Genomic DNA, 20,563 nt, shown 5'->3' with positions numbered 1-20,563 from the left:
TGTGAAGGTTAAGTTGATACAGTGGCCAGTGATTTAATCAATCATTGCCTACTTAACAATCCAGAAGGACTGGGTTCAGAAAGCTTCCAGATGACTGAGCACTGGAGGGTGACATCCCCTTCCTACATGCCTTGCCCTGTACATCTCTTTAACGGTATCCTTTGTAATATCCTTTATAATAAACTGGTAAGTAAATGTGTCTGCCTGAGTTCTGTGAGTCACTCTAACACATTAATCGAACTGGAGTAAGAGGTTGTGGGAACCCCAGTTTATAGCCAGTTAGTCAGAAGCATAGGTAAAACAACCTGGGGCTTTAGATTGGGATTGGAAGTGGGGAGCCCTCAAACTGTGGGATGTGGCACTGTCTCCAGGTAGATAATGTTGGAATTGAACTGGGTGGGAGGACACCCACCTGGTGTCTGCAGCAGAAGTGATTGCTTGTTTTGGGGGAAATCTCTCATACATCTGGTCACAGAAGTATTCTGTGTTGATTGTTGTGGTGTGAATGCAAAGGACAAAACAGTTTGTTTTATGTACAATGGAATATTATTCAGCCTTGAAAAGGAAGGGAAATTCTAAGACATGCTACAATGAAATAAGCCTGACACAAAAGGACAAATATTGTATAAGGTACTTAGAATAGTCAAATTCATAGAGACAAAATGGTGGTTGCCAGAGGCTGGCAGGAGAAGAAAATGATATTATTGTTTAGTAGGTACAGAGTTACAGTTGGGGAAGATGAAACGTAGTATCTGGTGATAATTGCACAATAATGTGAATGTATTTAATGCATAGAGCTGTACACTTAAAACGGTAACTTTTATCTATATTTTACCATCATTTAAAAAAACACAACATTATTTCCCTATAGTAACCAAGATACAAAAACCACTCATTTTGGAAAACAGCTGTAGGAAATGACAGCCTCCCTTACTTTCTCACCTCTGTGCTTCCCCCACCTTATCACGTGCCTTGCCCCCTCCAAATTGATTTGCTAAATTTTGGTAAATATAGTGTACTTGTTTGGGAGCTTTTTTTTTTTTTTTTTCCTGAGATGGAGTCTTGCTCTGTTGCCCAGGCTGGAGTTCAGTGGCGCTATCTCCACTCACTGCAAGCTCCGCCTCCTGGGTTCATGCCATTCTCCTGCCTCAGCCTCCCAAGTAGCTGGGACTACAGACGCCCACCACCACACCCCTGGCTAATTTTTTTTGTATTTTTAGTAGAGACAGGGTTTCACTGTGTTGGCCAGGATGGTCTCGATCTCCTGACCTCATGATTTACCTGCCTTGACCTCCCAAAGTGCTGGGATTACAGGCGTGAGCCACCGCACCTGGCCAGGAGCTTTGTTTTTAGTAACAGGAACAGCTTTGAAAACCTGAAGTTTTTCAAATTACAAATTTCTTCATTCTTTTTATATACTGTGGAAGATTGTATCTGAAGCTTATAAGAAATTCTTAGTTATCAAGTTTTAGAACTAGAAGAAACCTTATTATCGGTTTCTGCTTTTCACTTTGTAGAAAAGGAAAATGAGGTATAAAGAGATTGACTTCCCTAAAGTCACCAGCTTTTTAATAGTAAAACTAGAACTGAAAGCCATGGCTCTTTTGATTCTTAGTGCTCTTTGGACTACACTGTGCTATTGTGCTGTCCAAAGGCTTCTTTGGCATCTCACTAGAAGAATTTACTGGGTAAAATTTTTAGTTACATTATTGGATCAAGTAGTTAAAGCTGTACTGTGTTCTCAAATATTTGTAAAGTATATTCTGGTGCCATTGAAGAGATAAACAGAACATATTTGTTTGCCCTATAGACAGGGTGTGGGTGAGAGAGAGAGAGAGAGAGAGAATGTGTGTGTGCGAGAGAGACAGACTGACACCGACTACTCTATCCCCAAAATCCTCTTTATTCTAGCACAGGAATTCCAAGTTCCAATTCTGCAGTCAGTCCTATTCAGACTATAAGCCTTCTGGGTCAATAGGCTTACACAAATATAAAGGAAACCCAATTTAGTTCTTTGCTTAGAAATATGAACAGTCAAGAAAGAAGCCTTCCAACAGCATGAAACCCAAGATGAACAAGCATTACCTGAAAAACACAAATGAAGAGAACAAAAAGAAAAACTTTATAGATTAAGTGGGTAGTCCTAGGATTCCTGAAAAGGAATTCCACGTGGAACAGAGAAGATAGATAGGAAATAAATAGAAGAAAAATTATCTGAGCTAAATAAAGTTTCAGGTCTTTAGATCAAATGGACCCATTAACTATAAAACAAAATGAACAAACAATAACACACATTTAGATAGTAGTCTCATGAAATTTCAGAGCTAAGGATATAGGGAAATCTCATAAATATTTTTGCAGGGAGAGATGAGAATCACTTTTTAAAAATCAGATTGGTAGACACTTTTATTAATATTGAGTGCTAGAAAATGTGGACCAATGATTTAAATTTCGAGGAGAATTTTAAGACACAACCTATAATTCCGAAGCAGACCTAGTTTGCTGTAAGTGTGGAAGTATACATAAAAGTGTAGTTTACTTCCGCAAACCTTTGGGTGAGGGGGTAGGGGGTAGTGCTTGGGAGAAGCAAAATCAAAAAATCTTACATAAAGGAACTTGAGATTAAGAATCAACAGAAGTATGTGATGAAAAGAAGTACTAGGTAGGCAAAAAACTGGGCTGTGAACTAACCCAGAATGTAATTATTTCAAATTAAAACAGAATTCACTGGGGTCTAAACATGTCTTTAAGAACAACATGGATTTTGTTGAGCAAATTCTAATAATAAATTGGAATATGTGAAATGTAATAAAAAGGCAAAAACTTCAGAAAATTAAAGCCTCTTCTGAAAGTCGAAATGTGAAGCAAACGAAAATGTGCCTTATTTTTGAACAGTGAGGTGTAATTCAGTGTCAAGAACATAAACACATTGACATTTGGAATTTAGTAATATAAAATTGCTATTCTCTGAATTTTACCATGCCCCTTGGATGGGCAGTGAATGACACTGTAAGTACTTTTTATTATCCAATTAATGAAAATCAACCAATAGATAAAAACTTAATAAACTGCAAATGATGTAAAACTTAATGTGAAACTTAATTGTATACTCGGCAGTAATGGTATATGATTACATGGGGGAGCCAGAAGAAACTTCCTAAAGTTGATAGAATAAGAAATACAGGTTCAGCTGTAATATGTAAAGTTGTAACTAATACAAACTAAATCAGAATGAACAGAGAAGGCAGGAATTAGTGTAAATCTTCTCACTCTTTCGTGTGTGTGTGTGTGTGTGTGTGTGTGTGTGTGTGTGACAGAGTCCAGCTCTGTCACCCAGGCTGGAGTGCTGTGGCACGAACTCGGCTTACTGCAACCTCTGTCTCCCAGGCTCAAGCCGTTCTCCTATCTCAGCCTCCCGAGTAGCTGGGATTGCAGGCATGCACTGTCACTCCCGGCTTATGTTTTTTTTCTTTTTTTGGATTTTTAGTAGAGACAGGGTCTCACCATGTTGGCCAGGCTGGTCTTGAAACTCCTGACCTCGAGTGATCCACCCGCCTCTGCCTCCTAAAGCGCTGGGATTACAGGTATGAGCTACCACGCCCAGCCCGCTCAATCTTTTATAATGAGGATACACTATGATAAGAAATAATGGATTTTTAAAAAATGAGTATGGTAGTAAACACTAGAAGAATTAAAAACAAATGACCCAACGTTGTAATTTCTGAGAATAAGTCTGAGGTTTGGATTGGAATTAGGGAAGAGACTAAAGAAGTTTTAAGTGTTTTTTTTTTTTTTTTTTTTTTTGTTGTTTTTTGTTTTTTATCAGTTTTGTACCTGTACGTGGTCAGGAAGCCAAATAATTCTACAAATTCCCAGGGGCATTTACTTATTTTTGAATGATTCTTTTGGTGTTTACCTCCATATCTCTAGATAACAGTATTATATTACTACCTCTTACATGTTGACATCCCACTTACAGAAGAGAGCATAGCTGTCTCCCACCAATATCGCACAAATACGCTTCCAGATCCCCCAACTTCCCTGTGTAATTTGCCATATCAGTATCTTTTAAGATATGTCTTTCAGATTAGTCTGATTCCTCAGAGGAGGTTTTCCCAATTAAACCTCTACCTTAGGAGTTGGAGATAGTATCTAGGGAACTGCATTTTTTGAAGTGGACTTTTAACCAATTAGCCTGGCAAGGAGACTTTTAAAAATAGTTGTAACATGTGGTTTGATTTTCTTTTTTTTTCTTTAGATGGATTCTTGCACTGTCGCCCAGGCTGGAGTGCAGTGGTGCGATCTCAGCGCACCGCATCCTGTACCTCCCAGGTTCAAGTGATTCATGTGCCTCAGCCTCCCGAGTAGCTGGGATTACAGGCGCCTGCCACCACCCCCGGCTACTTTTTTGTATTTTTAGTAGAGACTAAAATTTCACTATGTTGGCCAGACTGATCTTGAACTCCTGACCTTGTGATCTACCTGCCTCAGCTTCCCAAAGTGCTGTGATTACAGGCGTGAGACACTGCACTCAGCTGGTTTGACTTTTTTAAAACCATGTCTTGTAATACTTTCATAATAGCAATCTTATTTCTTAAAATATCAAATCCCTCTTGTGGAACTTGATTAATATTTATTTGAATATATGCTTATCACCATTTACATTTTTGTCTTTTCACTGTAGCTCTAATATGTTTTACAGCAGTTTCAGTTGCCTAAAAAACAAAAGCTTTGTTGTTGTTTGGTAAAGTTTTTTTAACTTTGTTGAAACACCTTATTTTATTTACTGCTTGGTAAATAAGGGTCGATTGGGTACATGTTCATATGCTGTGTTGACCTGTAAATGGTTTTATAATCTGTTTTTATAAACTCTTAGAAATAATCTTTTTTGTAAGTCTTAGAAATTCAAACTGGGGTACCCATAATATGAACCTCTTTTTAAAAAAGATTGTATTCATTATTTATAATCAATAATCCTTAAATTTTGTGAGATTTATGACTACATTGACTAGATAATATTGGGGTACATATGGCTGTTCTATGGTATGAAAAATACTGAGTAGGTACTCACCTGAAAAGTTTCTCAGGGACTTGCTTATAAACTAGGGAATAATGTGCATTTGTGGAATGTTTCTGGAACAATGTAATATGTCAGCTTTTCTATGAACTTTGAGGATAAGCATGATTTGGATTCTTAGAATAGAAATGACAGGTTGATGATTAGGGAGAGAAAACATGTGTCTGTTCATGTCTAGCTTACACTCAGCAACAGGTAGAGGTGTGACTTTTAAAAGCCCTGAGCTAATTGTACTTTCCAGTCACCAAAAGTTTTATAGGAATATGTGATACTAGCATATGCAAAAACCCACATCCTGTTTTACTGCTCCATCAGGAAGACTTAGTTCACTTGTTAGGGCATTGCTCCGGTGGATCATCAAGATTGTAAGTGTTTAGGATACTGTTCTGGACTATGTTCAGAAATTCATTAGCTAATAGTCACAAATGTTTTTTACACTTTCTCATGGTTTACTTTGCAACTTCAGCTTACAAGGTACCTCTCAAGAACATGAATCCTTTTGATGCATCAAACCATGGATTAAAACATATAGATAGCCTAATTGAGTTGCACTGCTCATTTTTAATAAAATGGCTTTTATGTTAGAATTGGGTTAGAAATAAGTCTGTGTCGTAAAGATAAAATTTTCCAGAATAGTCTTGTGTAGGCAATCTCATTTAGTTCTATGTGTCTTATCAATGTTCAACAGAAAGATCTATGAGAATTACCTATATGTACTTTGATGGAAAAGCCAGGAAGGAAGGTGCTCTTTAGCATTTGAAGCTAGTATGAATTTAAAGCATGGAACTATTTGTTCTGGATTGCCTGGGTTTCAAAGGTTTTAGTTCAGCACTGCCCAGTAGGGCTTTCTGTAGTGAAAGAAATACTCATACAATGCTGTGTAACTTGTAGCTACAGTGGCTGATGGGAGTGAAGAAGTGAATATTTAATTTTAGGTAATTTAAATTTAAATAATCATATGTAGAGAGTGAGTGCTTAGATAGTGCTGTGTCTAGTAGTATCAAGAAACTGAGGGAAAACAAAAGCAATAAAAAGCACTGCATTAAACTAAATAGGACTTCTGACCCAAATTAGTTTGCTTGGCACAGCTTATAGGCTCTTTACCCTTAATTTGCATCTTTTACTATAATGTCACATAGATCTAACGTCTTCATTTCTGAGCCTTACTAGCTTTTTTTACTAGAATAGTAAGTTCACAGCTTACACTAGAACTGACACTATTTTGATGTCTCTCGTTGATGCCTCCTATCTTCACCTCAACTTTCTTTTTTCGTCTAACTCCAGTACTTTCCACCAGTGAGAAAGGACTCTCATTTGCCCATTGCCCAGTACATTTTTTTCCCATTTGAGAAACTCCTCTAAATTTTTCTAAACTCACAATTATTAAGGCATTTGTTCAATTTACCACCAAAAAAGCCCATACTTCTAAGGGTGTTTTCAAGTGACCCATTGGCACTGTTATACTCTATATCTAGAATCTTATTGGTATTTAAAAATTGCAACTTTACCTTAAAAGTACCAGACATGATTCTTTTTCAAAGAAGAGGTTTTGCAAAAATTTCTTCTTTTAATTCAAAATATTAAAACATTAATATTTAAAAATTTTTTTCTCCGAGTTTATAAACTTCTATTCTCATGTAGCGCAGTTCATCCAGTTTGTGTCTTCAAGCAGAGTAGACTTTCCCGCAAAGTCACCTGAATTTTGAGCCCTTTGATCTCACAGATGAAATCCCTGTTTCATCCGTGAAACCCTGTCTCTACAAAAAGTACGAATAATTAGCCAGGCATGGTGGCACACACCTGTAGTCCCAGCTGCTCGGGAGGCTGAGATAGGAGGATCGCTTGAGCCTGGGAGGCAGAGGGTGCAGTGAGCCAAGATCACACCACTGCACTCCAGCCAGGGCAACAGAGTGTGACGAGCTATCGTCCTGCATAAGGCATGCCCAGGTAAGATAGAAAATGTTTTAAAACATTGTTACAACTAAGTACCCCCTTTCTAAGTTGTGGTTAGTGAGTTAGTTAGTGAGTTAGTGGACTTTTTTCTTTTCTTTTCTTTTTTTTTTTTTTTTAAAAGACAGGGTCTCCCTATATTGCCCAGGCTGGTCTTGAACTCCTGGCCTCAAGAGATCCTCCTGCCTCGGCCTCCCAAAGTGCTCAGATTACAGGCATGAGCCACTGTGCCAGTCCCAGGAAACTCTGATACTGTGGTTTGGATGCTTCATCTTCTTTCAAGGTGAATATTCAGCTTCTCTGTATGTACTAAACTCTGTAATGTGTATGACTTTCTAAAAACCATAACACTCAGGGATTCACATGTAGCTATACTTTGAATACTACTGCAGATTACATAGAATGATATTGCACCCCCAGATTTACCCATAAATGGAGTAATTCATCTTGAATTTTAGACTGTAGTTCTTAACAGGAAATCTAATATATCAAAATTTAAATGGTTTATCATATACAGTGTACTGAGCATAGCTGTCAACATATCACATGAAATGAAGAAAGATATAAGCATTCCTTTAGATGTTTTCTCTAAACCTGCTTTTAAAGACTTTTAGTACTAGTTCAGTACAACAAAAATCTTAAACCTTATAATAATTAGTTCTTTGTAGATGGTAGTAATATGAGTTGGTCTGCATTACCAAGAAACTATTACAAGGAGATCAAAGGGAGATTTTTTTCCCCAGTAAATTGTTATTACATCAAAAATCGACAGGAGTCATGTCAGTAATTTCTTACATTAGAAGAGAGGAAGGAGATACAGTAGGTCATTCTATTTAGGGACTTTTTTTTTAACATTTGTCTTCCTGTTTTGCTGAGAAAGAATCAGTTATTCATCTTTTTTCTTTGTCATTGAGGAGGAAAACGTTACCAGAAGAAGCAGATTCTTAAATTATTATTTCATACAATTTTAGGAAATTGCTTTTGCTGTAAGTCAAGAAACTGTTGAATACCCTGCCAAAAGGAAAACCTTAAATTTCACAATGGGCCATCTGTTTAACATTGAGGTGACCCTGTTTTTTTTTTTTTTTTTTTTTTTTTTTTTTTTTTTTTGAAACAGAGTCTTGTCACCCAGGCTGGAGTGCAGTGGTGCAATCTCGGCTCACTGCAACCTCTACTTCCTGGGTTCACGCCATTCTCCTGCCTCAGCCTCCCGAGTAGCTGGGATGACAGGTGCATGCCACCACGCCCAGCTAATTTTTGTATTAATTACTATTATTTTTTTTAGTAGAGATGGGATTTCACCGTGTTGGCCAGGCTGGTCTTGAACTCCTGACCTCAATTGATCCTCCTGCCTTGGCCTCCCAAAGTGCTGGGATTACAGGCGTGAGCCACCGTTCCCCTCCTGACCTTTCATTTTGTGTATTTGTTTCAAGAGGGGCAAGAGTCCCTCCTCCCTAGAGTAGGGTCCTTTTCTGTGTTTCATAACACATTGAATGATTTGAGTAACTTGGAAGGCTTTTTCCACCTGCCCCCACTTAGGTTCACAGATTTTTATTTGACTGCTTCTCTTTCACCCCTATATGAAAAAGCTTCCTTTTTGCCCCCATGATAAACCTAAGTAATAGTAACAAAACATTTTTGCATTCTTTCTTGACATGTAAATTTAGTGAATTTCTTTCTTTTGTAGGAGCTTCTTGGGTGTAGAGAGTTGAATCCGTCTTAATAATTTACTAACTCATTCATTTAAAAAATATTAGAAACCCTACTATATGTCAAGTATTCTGCTTGATACTAGATGTCCAGTTGTAAGCAAGCAGATATGATTGTTGCCCTCTGGAATTTCTAATCTAGTTCATGGCACATTATCACCATCACTCTATCAGCATAGGCCCTGCTCTTGTTTTACTTAATTTCTATTTTTTTTCCTCCAACCCCATCCCCTTCTGTAAGCATATACTCTGACATACATACCCTTAGAAATGTATTTGTCTGTTTTGTTTATGTCTGTTTTGCGTGTATGTTAATGGTATTATAGATTTGTTTGTACCTTACCTTTCTCACCCAATACCGTTATATTTAATCCCTAGTCACCAGTCATTGCTTCTGACTGTGTTAATTTTCCATTATCTGCATCCAACACATGCTTACTCATTTCCCCAGGTATGGAACCTATATTGCATCTCAGGCCCTGACATAATAATACCTCAGATACACCTTAAGGACCTGTGTAAGTATTTCTTTGTAGCACTTACCCAAGAGAGAGATTCTGGGTCATTGGTAAACACAATGGCTTACCAGGCAGTTTACAGAGATTCCCATTTTCCCTATTCTCACCAGCACTTGATAATACTCAGCTTTCTAATTTTTTCTTTTAGTTTTGATATATTATTTCTTGATTTCTCTGATAGTTGGTGAGGTTGAGCCTTTTTTCGTATACTTGTTAGCCATGTGAATTGCCTGTTCCTATCTTTTGCCCATTGTTCTTGAGTTACCCAATTTTTTCTTGTTTTTGCTGAAGTTCCCTACATTTTAAATATTCTGACAGTTTGGGATGATCAAATCATCCAAAAAAGGACATTTTTCTTTTTTCCTTCTGTTTTTTTTTTTTTTTTTTTTTTTTTTTTGAGACGGAGTCTTGCTCTGTCGCCCAAACTGGAGTGCAATGGCACAGTCTCAGCTCACTGCAACCTCTGCCTCCCAGGCTCAAGTGATTCTCCTGCGTCAGCCTCCGGAGTAGCTGGGATTATAGGCACACGCCACCACACCCAGCTAATTTCTGTATTTTTAGTAGAGATGGGGTTTCACCACGTTGGCCAGGCTGGTCTTGAACTCCTGACCTCATGTAATTTACCTGCCTTGGCCTCCCAAAGGGCTAGGATTACAGGCGTGAGCCACCATGCCTGCCCTGACATGTTTCATTTAAGAGAAATCCTTTGTTTGAATGAAGTTAAATCTACCAATGTTTGTCTTTTGTGGATTGTGTAAAAATTAGTTTTGCTCTTTAGGTCTGTAGTCTGCCTGGAATTTGCTTTCTGTATTCCATGATGTAGGGATCCAACCACTTTACCCCATGTGGTAAGTTTTCCCAGCACAATCTACTAAAGAATCCATCCTTTCCTACTGCTTTGAGAAACCAACTGTGTCAGTCCCTAGTCCCATTCACATAGGGGTTCATTCATAAGCTATGTTACTAGGTCTATTTGTTTCTGTACCAGCACCACTCTATCTTTATTACTATGACTTTGTGCATTGTGTCTTAATATCTGGGATGGAAAATTCCCAGCTACCCCACAAATAAATATATATATATATATATATGTGTGTGTGTGTGTGTGTGTGTCTATATATACACCTTTGCTCTTTATAGACATTTTCTGGTAACTTCTTTATTAATATATAATTGACATACCATAACACTCAAATATTTAAGGTATAAGTCAATGTTTTTTGTTTGTTTGTTTGTTTGTTTGTTTTGAGACAGAGTCTCGCCCTGTCACCCAGACTGGAGTGCAATGGCACAGTCTCAGCTCATGGCAACCTCTGCCTCCCAGGTTCAAACGATTCTCCTGCCTCAGCCTCTGAGTAGCTTGGATTATAGGCATGCACCACCACGCCTGGCTAATTTTTGCATTTTTAATAGAGATGGGGTTTCACCATGTTGGTCATGCTGATCCTGACCTCGTGATCTGCCCACATCAGCCTCCCAAAGTGCTGGGATTACTGGTGTAAACCACCACGCCTGACAATGTTTTTAATATATATATCCACAGAATTGTGCAACAGTCACCCAAATCAATTTCAGAACATTTTCATTACCCCAGAAAGAAACCTGTTACCTTTTAGCTATTGTTCTCCATCCCTCCTGTTCTCCTTATCCCCAGGCAACCACTAATCTACCCTCTGTCTCCATAGGTTTGCCTATTAGGGACATTTTGTATAAATGGAACCATACGATAAATGGTCTTTTGTGGGCCAGGCATGGTGGCTGCCTGTAATCCCTACATGTTGGGAGGCTGAGGAGGAGGATGCTCAAGGTCAGGAGTTAGAGATCAGCCTGGACAACCTACTAAGAACCATCTCTACAAAAATTTTAAAAATTACCCGTGTGTGGTGATGCATGCCTGTAGTCCTAGCTACTTGCAAGGCGAAGGTGGGAGGATCACTTAAGTGCAGGAGTTTGGGAGATTACAGTGAGCTTTAGTCACACTAGTGCACACCAGCCTGGGTGACAAAAAGAGAGCCTGTTTTCTTAGAAAAGAAAAGAAAAGGGGGAAAAAAAGCTCTTTTATGGCTGGCCCCTTTCATGTAGCAGAGTGTTTTGAAAGTTCATATTGTAGCATGCATCAGTATTTTGTTTTTATTGCCAAATAGTATTCCATTTTTATGGGTATATATACTACATTTTGTTTTGTTTTTGTTTTCTTTTTTTTGAAATGGAATCTCAACTCTTTTGCCCAGGCTGGAGTGCAGTGGCTCGATCTCAGCTCACTGCAACCTCCACCTCCTGAGTTCAAGCAATTCTCCCGTCTCAGCCTCCCAAGTAGCTGTGATTATAGGCATGCACCACCACACCAGCTAATTTTTGTATTTTTAATAGAGACAGGGTTTCACCACGTTGGCCAGGCTAATCTGGAACTCCTGAACTCAGGTGATTCGCCCACGTTGGCCTCCCAAAGTACTGGAATTACAGATGTGAGCCTCTGTGCCCGGCCTACATTTTGTTTATCCATTCATCAGTTGGTGAACATTTAGATTGCTTACATTTTTCAGCTATTGTGAATAGTGCTGCACATGCACTTACAAGTTTTTGTGTCGACATGGGTTTTCCTTTCTCTTGAGAGTAGAATTGCTTTGTCAATTGGCAACTCTGTTTAAGTTTTTGAGGAAGTATCAGACTGTTTTCTAATGTGACTGTACCATTTTTCTTCCCATCAGCAGTGTATGAGGGTTCCAATTTCTCCACCTGCTAGATAACCTTTATTATTACGTCTTTTTGATTATAACTATCTTAATGGAGATGAAGCTGTATCTCTTTGTGGTTTTGATTTCCATTTCCTTAATAACTGATGATGTTAAGCATCTTTTCACATGCCCATTGGCGATTTGTATATCTTTTGGAGAAATGTCTGTAAATCCCTTTGCCTATTTATTAATTGGTTTGTCCTTTTATTTATTTATTTATTTTTGAGACGGAGTCTTGCTCCGTTCCTCAGGAGTACAGTGGCGTGATCTCAGCTCACTACAACCTCTGCCTCCCGTGTTCGAGTGATTCTTCTGCCTCAGCCTCCCAAGTAGCTGGGAATACAGGCACATGCCACCATGCCCGGCTAATTTTTTGTATTTTTAGTAGAGGCAGGGTTTCACCATGTTAGCAGGGATCTCCTAACCTCGTGATCTGCCCACCTCAACTTTCCAAAGTGCTGGGATTACAGGCTTGAGCCACTGCACCCGGCTGTCCTTTTATTGTTGAATTGTAAAGGTTATTTGTATTTTCTTACATTCAGTAGGTTGTCTTTTCATTATCCTTGTGTCTTTTGAAACATGAAAGTTTTTAATTTTGGAGTCTGATTTATCTATTTTTTTTTTCTTTGTTACTTGTGCTTTCAGTATCTTTTCTAAGGAAACATTTTATAACCCAAGGTCACAAAGATTTATGCCTATATTTTCTTCTGAGAACTTCATAGTTAGATCTTACATTTAGTCTTTGACTCATTTTGAGTTGGTTTTTGTATTTGGTGTGAAGTAAGAGTAAAATTTAATTCTTTTGCATGTGGATATTAAGTTGCCCTAGCACCATTTGTTGAAAACACTTCTTTCACCGTTGAATTGTTTTGGCCCTCTTGTCAAAAATCAGCTGACCATAAATGTCAGGTTTATTTCTGGATTCTCAGTTCTATTCCTTAGATATATTTGTCTGCCCTTATGCCAATACCATTCTCTCTTGATTACTGTTGCTTTTTATTATAAGTTTTGAAATTGGAAAGTGTGAATCCTCCAACTTAGTTTTTCTTTTCAAGATTGATTTGGCTATTGTGGGTTCCTTGAGGTCCCGTTTGAATTCTCTGCATTTTGTTTTTCTTGATTATAAGTGGAGGAGTCTTTTTTCTTAATTATTATTATTTTCTGTAGACCTTTATGCTTTTATGTAAATTTTATAATCACTTTTGAGTTACTCAAATTTCTGCTGGAATTTTGATGGGAATTACCTTGAAATTTTCATTTTTGGAGAGTTGACATTCTCAATGCTATTAAGTCATTCTTTCCATTTTTTAATGTTCTTATTTAAAATTTTTCTGCATAAAGGTTTTCTACATTCTATTTTATATTAATTCGTAGATAGTTGTTTTGGTTGTGGGTGCGATCTTATTTATTATTTTTTTAACTATAGTTTTAGTTGTTTAATGCTAGCTAACATTGAACTGTACCAACTTTCCCTAAGTTCATGCATTTGCCAAAATTGCTGAGAATTTTCATTTGTTTTAATACTTTCCAGATTCTTTTGGTTTTCTATCAAGGTGATTACATCATCTGCCAAACATATTGTTTTGTCCCTGTATATCTGTTAAGAAAACCATGTGATTTTTTTTCTTTTGTTCATTAATGTGAATTACTTTGGTTTAACATTGGAAGATTTATCATTCTTGTCTTTCAGTTTGATTTTGTATTTTGTATTTATATATACTTTACATGTTTCTTTTTTTTAAAGTTTTTAAGGTTTTTTTCATGCATGTTCAAAGTGAAATGGACTTACAGTTTTATTTACAGTTCTAAGTTTTGGGGTAAAGTTATAATATCTTCAGAAAGCAATTGTTGAGCAGCATTCATTTTCTGGAATAACTTCACTTAAAGTATTTTAAATGAAGGTGGTCTTTAATTTCCATTTGAAGTTCTCATGGTTATTTGCATATCCTAGCCTTTGTGCCAATTTTGTACTTTTATATTAAGAAATGCATGAATTTTGTCTAGGTTATTTATTGACACATGATATTCTTTCATTTCTAGAAACTATGTCTGTAGCTCAAAGTCCTTTTTCCTTTAGTACATTATTTTGTTTATTTTGCTTATCTCTTTCTTGTGATCAGTCTTGTCTGAGTACCCTTTCTACAAAACAATAGTTATGAGTTTGGGTTACATAGTCATTCTGTCACATATCAGTTCCATTGATCATATTTGTGACATTAGGCAACTTATATAATTCTTCTGTGCCTCTGTTTTCTCTGTTTCAAAATGGGTGTAGTAATAGTCCCTACAGCAGAGGATTGTTGAAAGGATTAATGTGTGACAAGTGTTTAGAATAGTGCCTGACACTTTGTAAGTGTTCAGTTAATACTATCTGCTATTAGTAGTAGTGGAAGCCTTTTCTTAAAATCAGCTGTTGGTTTTCCATTGCTTTTTGTTCTTTGTTGTGTTGATATCTGTTTTTAATTTTCTTTTTCTTGTTTCTTTGTGCTTACTCTCTCCTTAAGTCGAACACTAATATTTAAAGCTAGATTTTTGTAATGGATAATTATAACTCCTTTAGATGTGCCCTGCACTATCACTTTTCTGATGATTATGTCTGACTTATTAAGAGTCATGCTTATATTCATGCTTTTCTTCTGTGTCTTAAGCTTATCAGTATCAGTAGCATTCTCAACAAGTCAGGTACCCCAGCACATTTTTACCTCTTAAATAGTACCTCTTTTGTCAATCCTCTTCATATGCATATTCACCAAAGTTTTTATTCTGGATTTTTAGGGATATACTTTGTTGTCTTCACCCTCCTTGCTTCCATTGCTCACTTGTACAAAAAACATTGTATTAACTATTCTCCTTTATTTCTCATATCTCAGATATCTCATAGAATTCCCTTGGGGTTTGGGGGTTTTTTGTTTCTTGTTATTGTTGAGACAGGCTCTCACTCTGTAGCTCAGGCTGGAGTGTAGTGGCTTAATCACAGCTCACTGCAGCCTCAACCTCCCAGACTCAAAGCAGTCCTCCCACTCCAGCCACCCCAGTAGCTGAGACTACAGGCACACACTACCATGCCCGGCTAATTTTTGTATTTTTTATAGAGATGGAGTTTTGCCATGTTGCTCAGGCTGGTTTTGAACCCTGGGCTCAAGCAATCCTTCTATCTCGGCCTCCCAAAGTGTTGGGATTATAGGTGTGAGCCACCGTGCCTGGCCTTCCCTTGGATTTATCTCCTTTCCTCCTTGCTGGGGTTTTTCAAAGAGAGACTTGATTTGGTTAAGTCTTACAAGTTTTTGTGGGCCTGCAGATCTCTCTCTCTTTTTTTTTTTTTTTTTTTTTTGATAGAAACAATGTTTTCCTATGTTGCTTAAGTGGTCCTCCCACCTTGGCCTCCCAAAGTGCTGGGATTACAGGAGTGAGCCACCACACCCAGCCCAGATACCTTTATCCTCATATTAAAACTGTATTTTTGTTCTGTGTACAATACTAGGTTAAAAGTTTGATTTCTTCTTTAGCTTAAAATTATCTCTTCATTGTCTTTTGGCTTCCAGTGTTGATATTTGAAAGTCATATGTTCATCTGATCTTGTTCATTTGTAAGTAGTTTGTTGTTTTTTGGTACACTTTGAGGTGTTTCAGTCTGTTTTTCCCCCTTTAATTCTGAGAAATTCTTGGATAGTCTTATCTTTATTTTCTCCTTTATTTTTTTCCTGGAACTTCTATAGTACAGTTAGTGATATTTCTACTTCTTATTATCTATTAAATTTTCTTGTTTTCTATCTCTTAATTCCCACACACAAAAAATTCCATATTTGTAAATTACTCAGCCTGATCTTTTAGCTCACTGATGTGCTTTTCAGCTGTTACTGCTCAGGCAATCCACTGTGCCTGGCCCTACATGAGTTTTATAAGAACAAGTTGGACTTGAAATTATCTACGTTTAACAAGCTATTTCAGTTTTACATATATATAATTTATATGTAAATATATAAAATATATAATATATAATGTATTATAAATAATTATATATTATATATAAAATATATTTTTTTTTACAGAATAAAATATTTTTCTTCAGTAACTTGCTCACACTATACTAAAATGTAGATTTGTTTGTTTTGTTTATACTTTTTGTGAAAATTTTCAGACTTACATTATTCAATTAAATTTTGAGAGTAGGTCTGTGTCGCTGCCCTATACCAGGCCTGTTTTGGAAAGTGATCATTTGCAAGCTGTTGTCATTAAATAAGCCCCAGTTATCTGACTTTTGGGCAGTGGAAGAGGGAATCATTCTGTCAGCATTAAGGAAGTGAAGCTGTCATTAAACTAGACCCTGGCACTGCAGTTTTTCTCCTTTCTGCTTCTTTCCTTTGGTGTTCATCCCCAGAAGCTTCTTCACAGCCTTATATGTGTTCAACCAGCCAGGTTTATTTCAAAAGTTGTTTATTATAGTTTATAAAAGCTTTTCTGCTAGGTGCGGTGGCTCACGCCTGTAATTCCAACAGTTTGGGCGGCCAAGGCAGGCAGATTATTTGAGGTCAGGAGTTCGAGACCAGCCTGGCCAGCATCATGAAACTCCATCTCTACTAAAAATACAAAAATTAGCTGGGCATGATGGTGTGTGCCTGTAATCCCAGCTACTGGGGAGGCTGAGGCAGGAGAATCGCTTGAACGTGGGAGGCAGAGGTTGCAGTGAGCCAAGATCGCGCCACTGCACTCCTGCCTAGGCGATAGAGTGAGACTTCGTCTCAAAAAACAATCAAAAAACAACAACAAAAGTTTTTCTGGCTAAGAGATAAATTATAAGATTATAGTCTAGATATGTACCATTTACTTACTAAGCTTTTAAAAAGGCTATTGTGGCTCAGCAGTCAATGGTATATGAGGTCATTGGGGTTGAGAAATAACCATAGACTGATACTAAACAAATAGCATTGATATTATACCTTGTACCTCATCATCTTTCTGCAGGTCATTTCCTCCTCTGTAACAGACCCTTTGAGTCCCTTCACTTCCATCTTTTTCAACAGGCACTTTATCCTCCTGACCAGGATAGTAAATTTGTAGCCAAAGTCTATAGTAAACATCACTAATTTATCACATATCATTGGGCGGCTAAGCCCTGCATATGCCTTAGAATCATTCTCAGCACAACACTTCAGGAAGCCCTCAATTAAAGGTGACAGATGACACCTCGTTGTTATTTCTGTCCTATTTCTTATTCCAACCAGAGTAAGCCATTAACTTATTCAGGCAGTATTTTGAAGGCTAAAAAGGAATAAAGGTAGAAAGCAATTAAAGCATTTCCTAATATCCAAGATATTTTTCTGCCCTTCCCTCACCTTTTATTATTCCCTTGCCTTTTATGTTATTATACCTACCCTTGTTTCTCTCTTCCTGTGCTTTTTTCTGCTGCTGCTTATAAACACATTTATGTTGAACTTTATAGGATATATTCGATTTTTAGTGAGTGAAAAGGGCATTTTTTCCCCCAGATATTCTCAACCATTTAGTCACTCTCTTGAGTTGTTTTCATCCCATTTTTGGTATAATAATGTACTTTTTTTTTTCCTATTCTTATATTTAGGTTTTTTTTTTTTTTTTTTTTTTTTTTTTTGGAGAAAATTGGATGCCACCAAACCTGTAAGGTGTTGATTTTAAATGCCTTTTCCCTGGAACTAAGCAATGGCCTAATTCTGCTAAAAAGAGACAGGAGTTTGAAAAAGGACAAGATGGAAGGAAATACTGATAGAACAAACAAGTGTTAATTAATTTTTTGTCCGTCAGTTAAAGTGTGATGATATGCCCATCACTCATTGTATGATAGACCTTCACTACACCAACATTTGATATTCACAACCAAGTCCTTCAGTGTAGGTATTGGCCTTGTTTACTTATGAAGAAAATGAGAGTCAAAGAGATAGTTTGCCCAAGGACATACAGCTGGTAAACGGTAAGTGGTAGAGTTAGGATTTTACCCCAGCTTCCTAACTTTAAACTTTGTACTCTTTCTCTTCCAAACATTTAGAAAAGTTTACCTTTAGTAGATTTTACCTTTTTTCCACAATAAACTTTATATTATAGCCTTTTTAGTTTGGGCAGTAATTACATACATACATGCATGCATGCATACTTAACATACACTTTAATGTTCTATAGGTTATTTGGACCACTGGCACTGTGACCAAAGTGATAGTATTCTGAGCGTGTTCTGAATCTGTGAGGTCAGTATAGCCCAGTAACATAGTGTAGTGACAGCCTGGGGTCAAATCCTGGCTCCAACACTGCCTCATCTTGTGCAAGTTTCCTTTCTCATGCCAACTTACACAGTTGTTTTGAGAATTAAACAAAGTAATACACATAGAGCATTTGGCACAATGTCTGACAAATAGTTTCATAAATGCTATTATTATGTATTCACTTTATGCTAAATCCCTTGCTTCTCCATGAAGTTCTGAGAAGTTTTGCTGAGTTACATAGAAACTACAGACTACACTAAAGATATGTCATACCTTCAGTGTTATTTGTAAAGAAATGGCAAATATTACCTTTATCATTTTTGACATTTTTGTTAAATGAGATAATAATCACTGCTATTTGAAACCTGTCATATAGTGTTTGAGTCTGTCTGCTGGTCAGGAATATTTGCCTCACCCCAGGATTTAAAGTACTTCTAGAAAGAAGCCAAAGGCCAGGCGCGGTGGCTCACGCCTATAATCCCAGCACTTTGGGAGGCCGAGATGGGTGGATCACCTGAGGTCAGGAGTTCAAGACCAGCCTGACCAACATGGAGAATGACCAACATGGAGAAACCCCTATCTCTACTAAAAATACAAAATTAACCGGGTGTAGTGGTGCATGCCTGTAATCCCAGCTACTCCAGAGGCTGAGGCAGGAGATTCTCTTGAACCGGGAGGCGGAGGTTGTGGTGAGCTGAGATCGTGCCATTGCACTCCAGCCTGGGCAACAAGAGCGAAACTCCATCTCAAAAAAAGAAAAGAAAGAAGCCAAAAATCTGTTTGGAATCATACCTAAAATAGTAATAGTCATTAACCACCAATAAAATTTACCCATGTCTTTGTTTTAACTTTTTATTGTATGAGAATGTAGAATCTACATTCAGTTATTAAAATATTTACTATCTCCTTTTGTTTTTCAGAGCATGAATAATCTTTCATTTAGTGAACTATGTTGCCTCTTCTGCTGTCCACCTTGTCCAGGGAAAATTGCTTCAAAATTAGCATTTTTGCCACCTGATCCAACTTACACACTGATGTGTGATGAAAGCGGAAGCCGTTGGACTTTACATCTATCTGAACGAGCAGACTGGCAGTATTCTTCTAGAGAAAAAGATGCTATTGAGTGTTTCATGACTAGAACCAGTAAAGGCAACAGAATTGCCTGTATGTTTGTACGTTGCTCACCCAATGCGAAATACACTTTACTCTTCTCACATGGAAATGCTGTTGATCTTGGTCAAATGAGCAGCTTTTACATAGGACTAGGATCACGGATTAATTGTAATATATTCTCATATGATTATTCTGGATATGGTGCAAGTTCCGGGAAACCCACAGAGAAGAACCTCTATGCAGACATTGAAGCTGCTTGGCTTGCTCTTAGGACAAGGTAAATTGTAGTTGGAAATTATTTTTCATACTCGTGGTGGTTAGCTAAAAATACCATGTGTAAGAATAGAGTAAAAGCTGTTTTTATTATACATAACTGCTATATAGAGGTTATGTTTACTTTTATGTTCCTGTAATAATTAATATTTTAGACAGCAATTTTAAATTTCACATAATAGCAAAGCAAAGTTTTTAAAGACAGTTTCAGGTTTGTCTACATTAATACATGTATATATGTATGATTTTTTTTTTTTTCACTTAAATCCTTAGCTGGATGTCCATGGTGCATGCCTGTAGTCGTTTTTACTTAAGAGGCTAAGGCAGGGGAATCACTTGAGGCCAGGAGTTTGAGGCTGCAGTGAGCTATGATCGTGCCACTGCACTCCAGCCTCAGTGACAGAGTGAGACCTCGTCTCTTAAAAAGTTAAAAAAATAAATAAATCCAGTGACAAATGTTTCGTTTTGTAAGCTTTCTTATTGGAGTGTGATATAAAAAAATGTTTATTCAAAGCTGCAGCCTTTCAAGGCAATGAGAGAAAATACTGACTTAGCTAATTATTCACTTGATCTATCATCAACAGTATGAGGCTGGATTGCTTTCTATTAAAATCCTAAGCCAAGATTTGCATTATTTTATGTGATTACTTCTTGAGAGGTACAACTTAAAGATACCTTATTGGAACTATCTTTCAAGTATTCATTCTATAAAAATGAGATTTTACTTTATATTCTTCATTGCTAAAATTGAGAGAGATGGTATCAAGTTTAAAAAAATTTTTTAGGCTGGGTGCGGTGGCTCACGCCTGTTGTCCCAGCACTTTGGGAAGCCAAGGCAGGCAAATCACAAGGTCAGGAATTTGAGACCAGCCTGGCCAACATGGTGAAACCCCATCTCTACTAAAAATACAAAAATGTCTGGGCGCAGTGGCTCATGCCTGTAATCCCAGCACTTTGGA

General features: G+C 37.3%; 1 protein-coding gene across 6 annotated transcripts in view; it reads left to right on the top strand.

Moving 5' to 3' along the window:
• Positions 1–20,563, top strand: part of ABHD17B (abhydrolase domain containing 17B, depalmitoylase) — a 47,870-nt gene that overhangs the window by 19,096 nt on the left and 8,211 nt on the right. For 3 of the 6 annotated variants that reach the window (XM_005581922.4, XM_065530700.2, XM_015437276.3), the window contains one exon: positions 19,139–19,608. In XM_005581922.4, coding sequence (XP_005581979.2) covers positions 19,142–19,608 — 467 coding nt within the window. In that variant the 5' untranslated portion in view covers positions 19,139–19,141. Of the gene's footprint in view, positions 1–7,151; positions 7,311–9,187; positions 9,255–19,138; positions 19,609–20,563 lie in introns of all 6 variants that reach the window. The other 3 variants (XM_074017649.1, XM_065530699.2, XM_045373122.3) reach the window with 3 other exon arrangements.

The sequence above is a fragment of the Macaca fascicularis genome, chromosome 15 (assembly GCF_037993035.2).
Source record: "Macaca fascicularis isolate 582-1 chromosome 15, T2T-MFA8v1.1".
Classification (NCBI taxonomy): Eukaryota; Metazoa; Chordata; class Mammalia; order Primates; family Cercopithecidae; genus Macaca; species Macaca fascicularis.
This window is presented reverse-complemented; position numbering and strand designations above follow the sequence as displayed.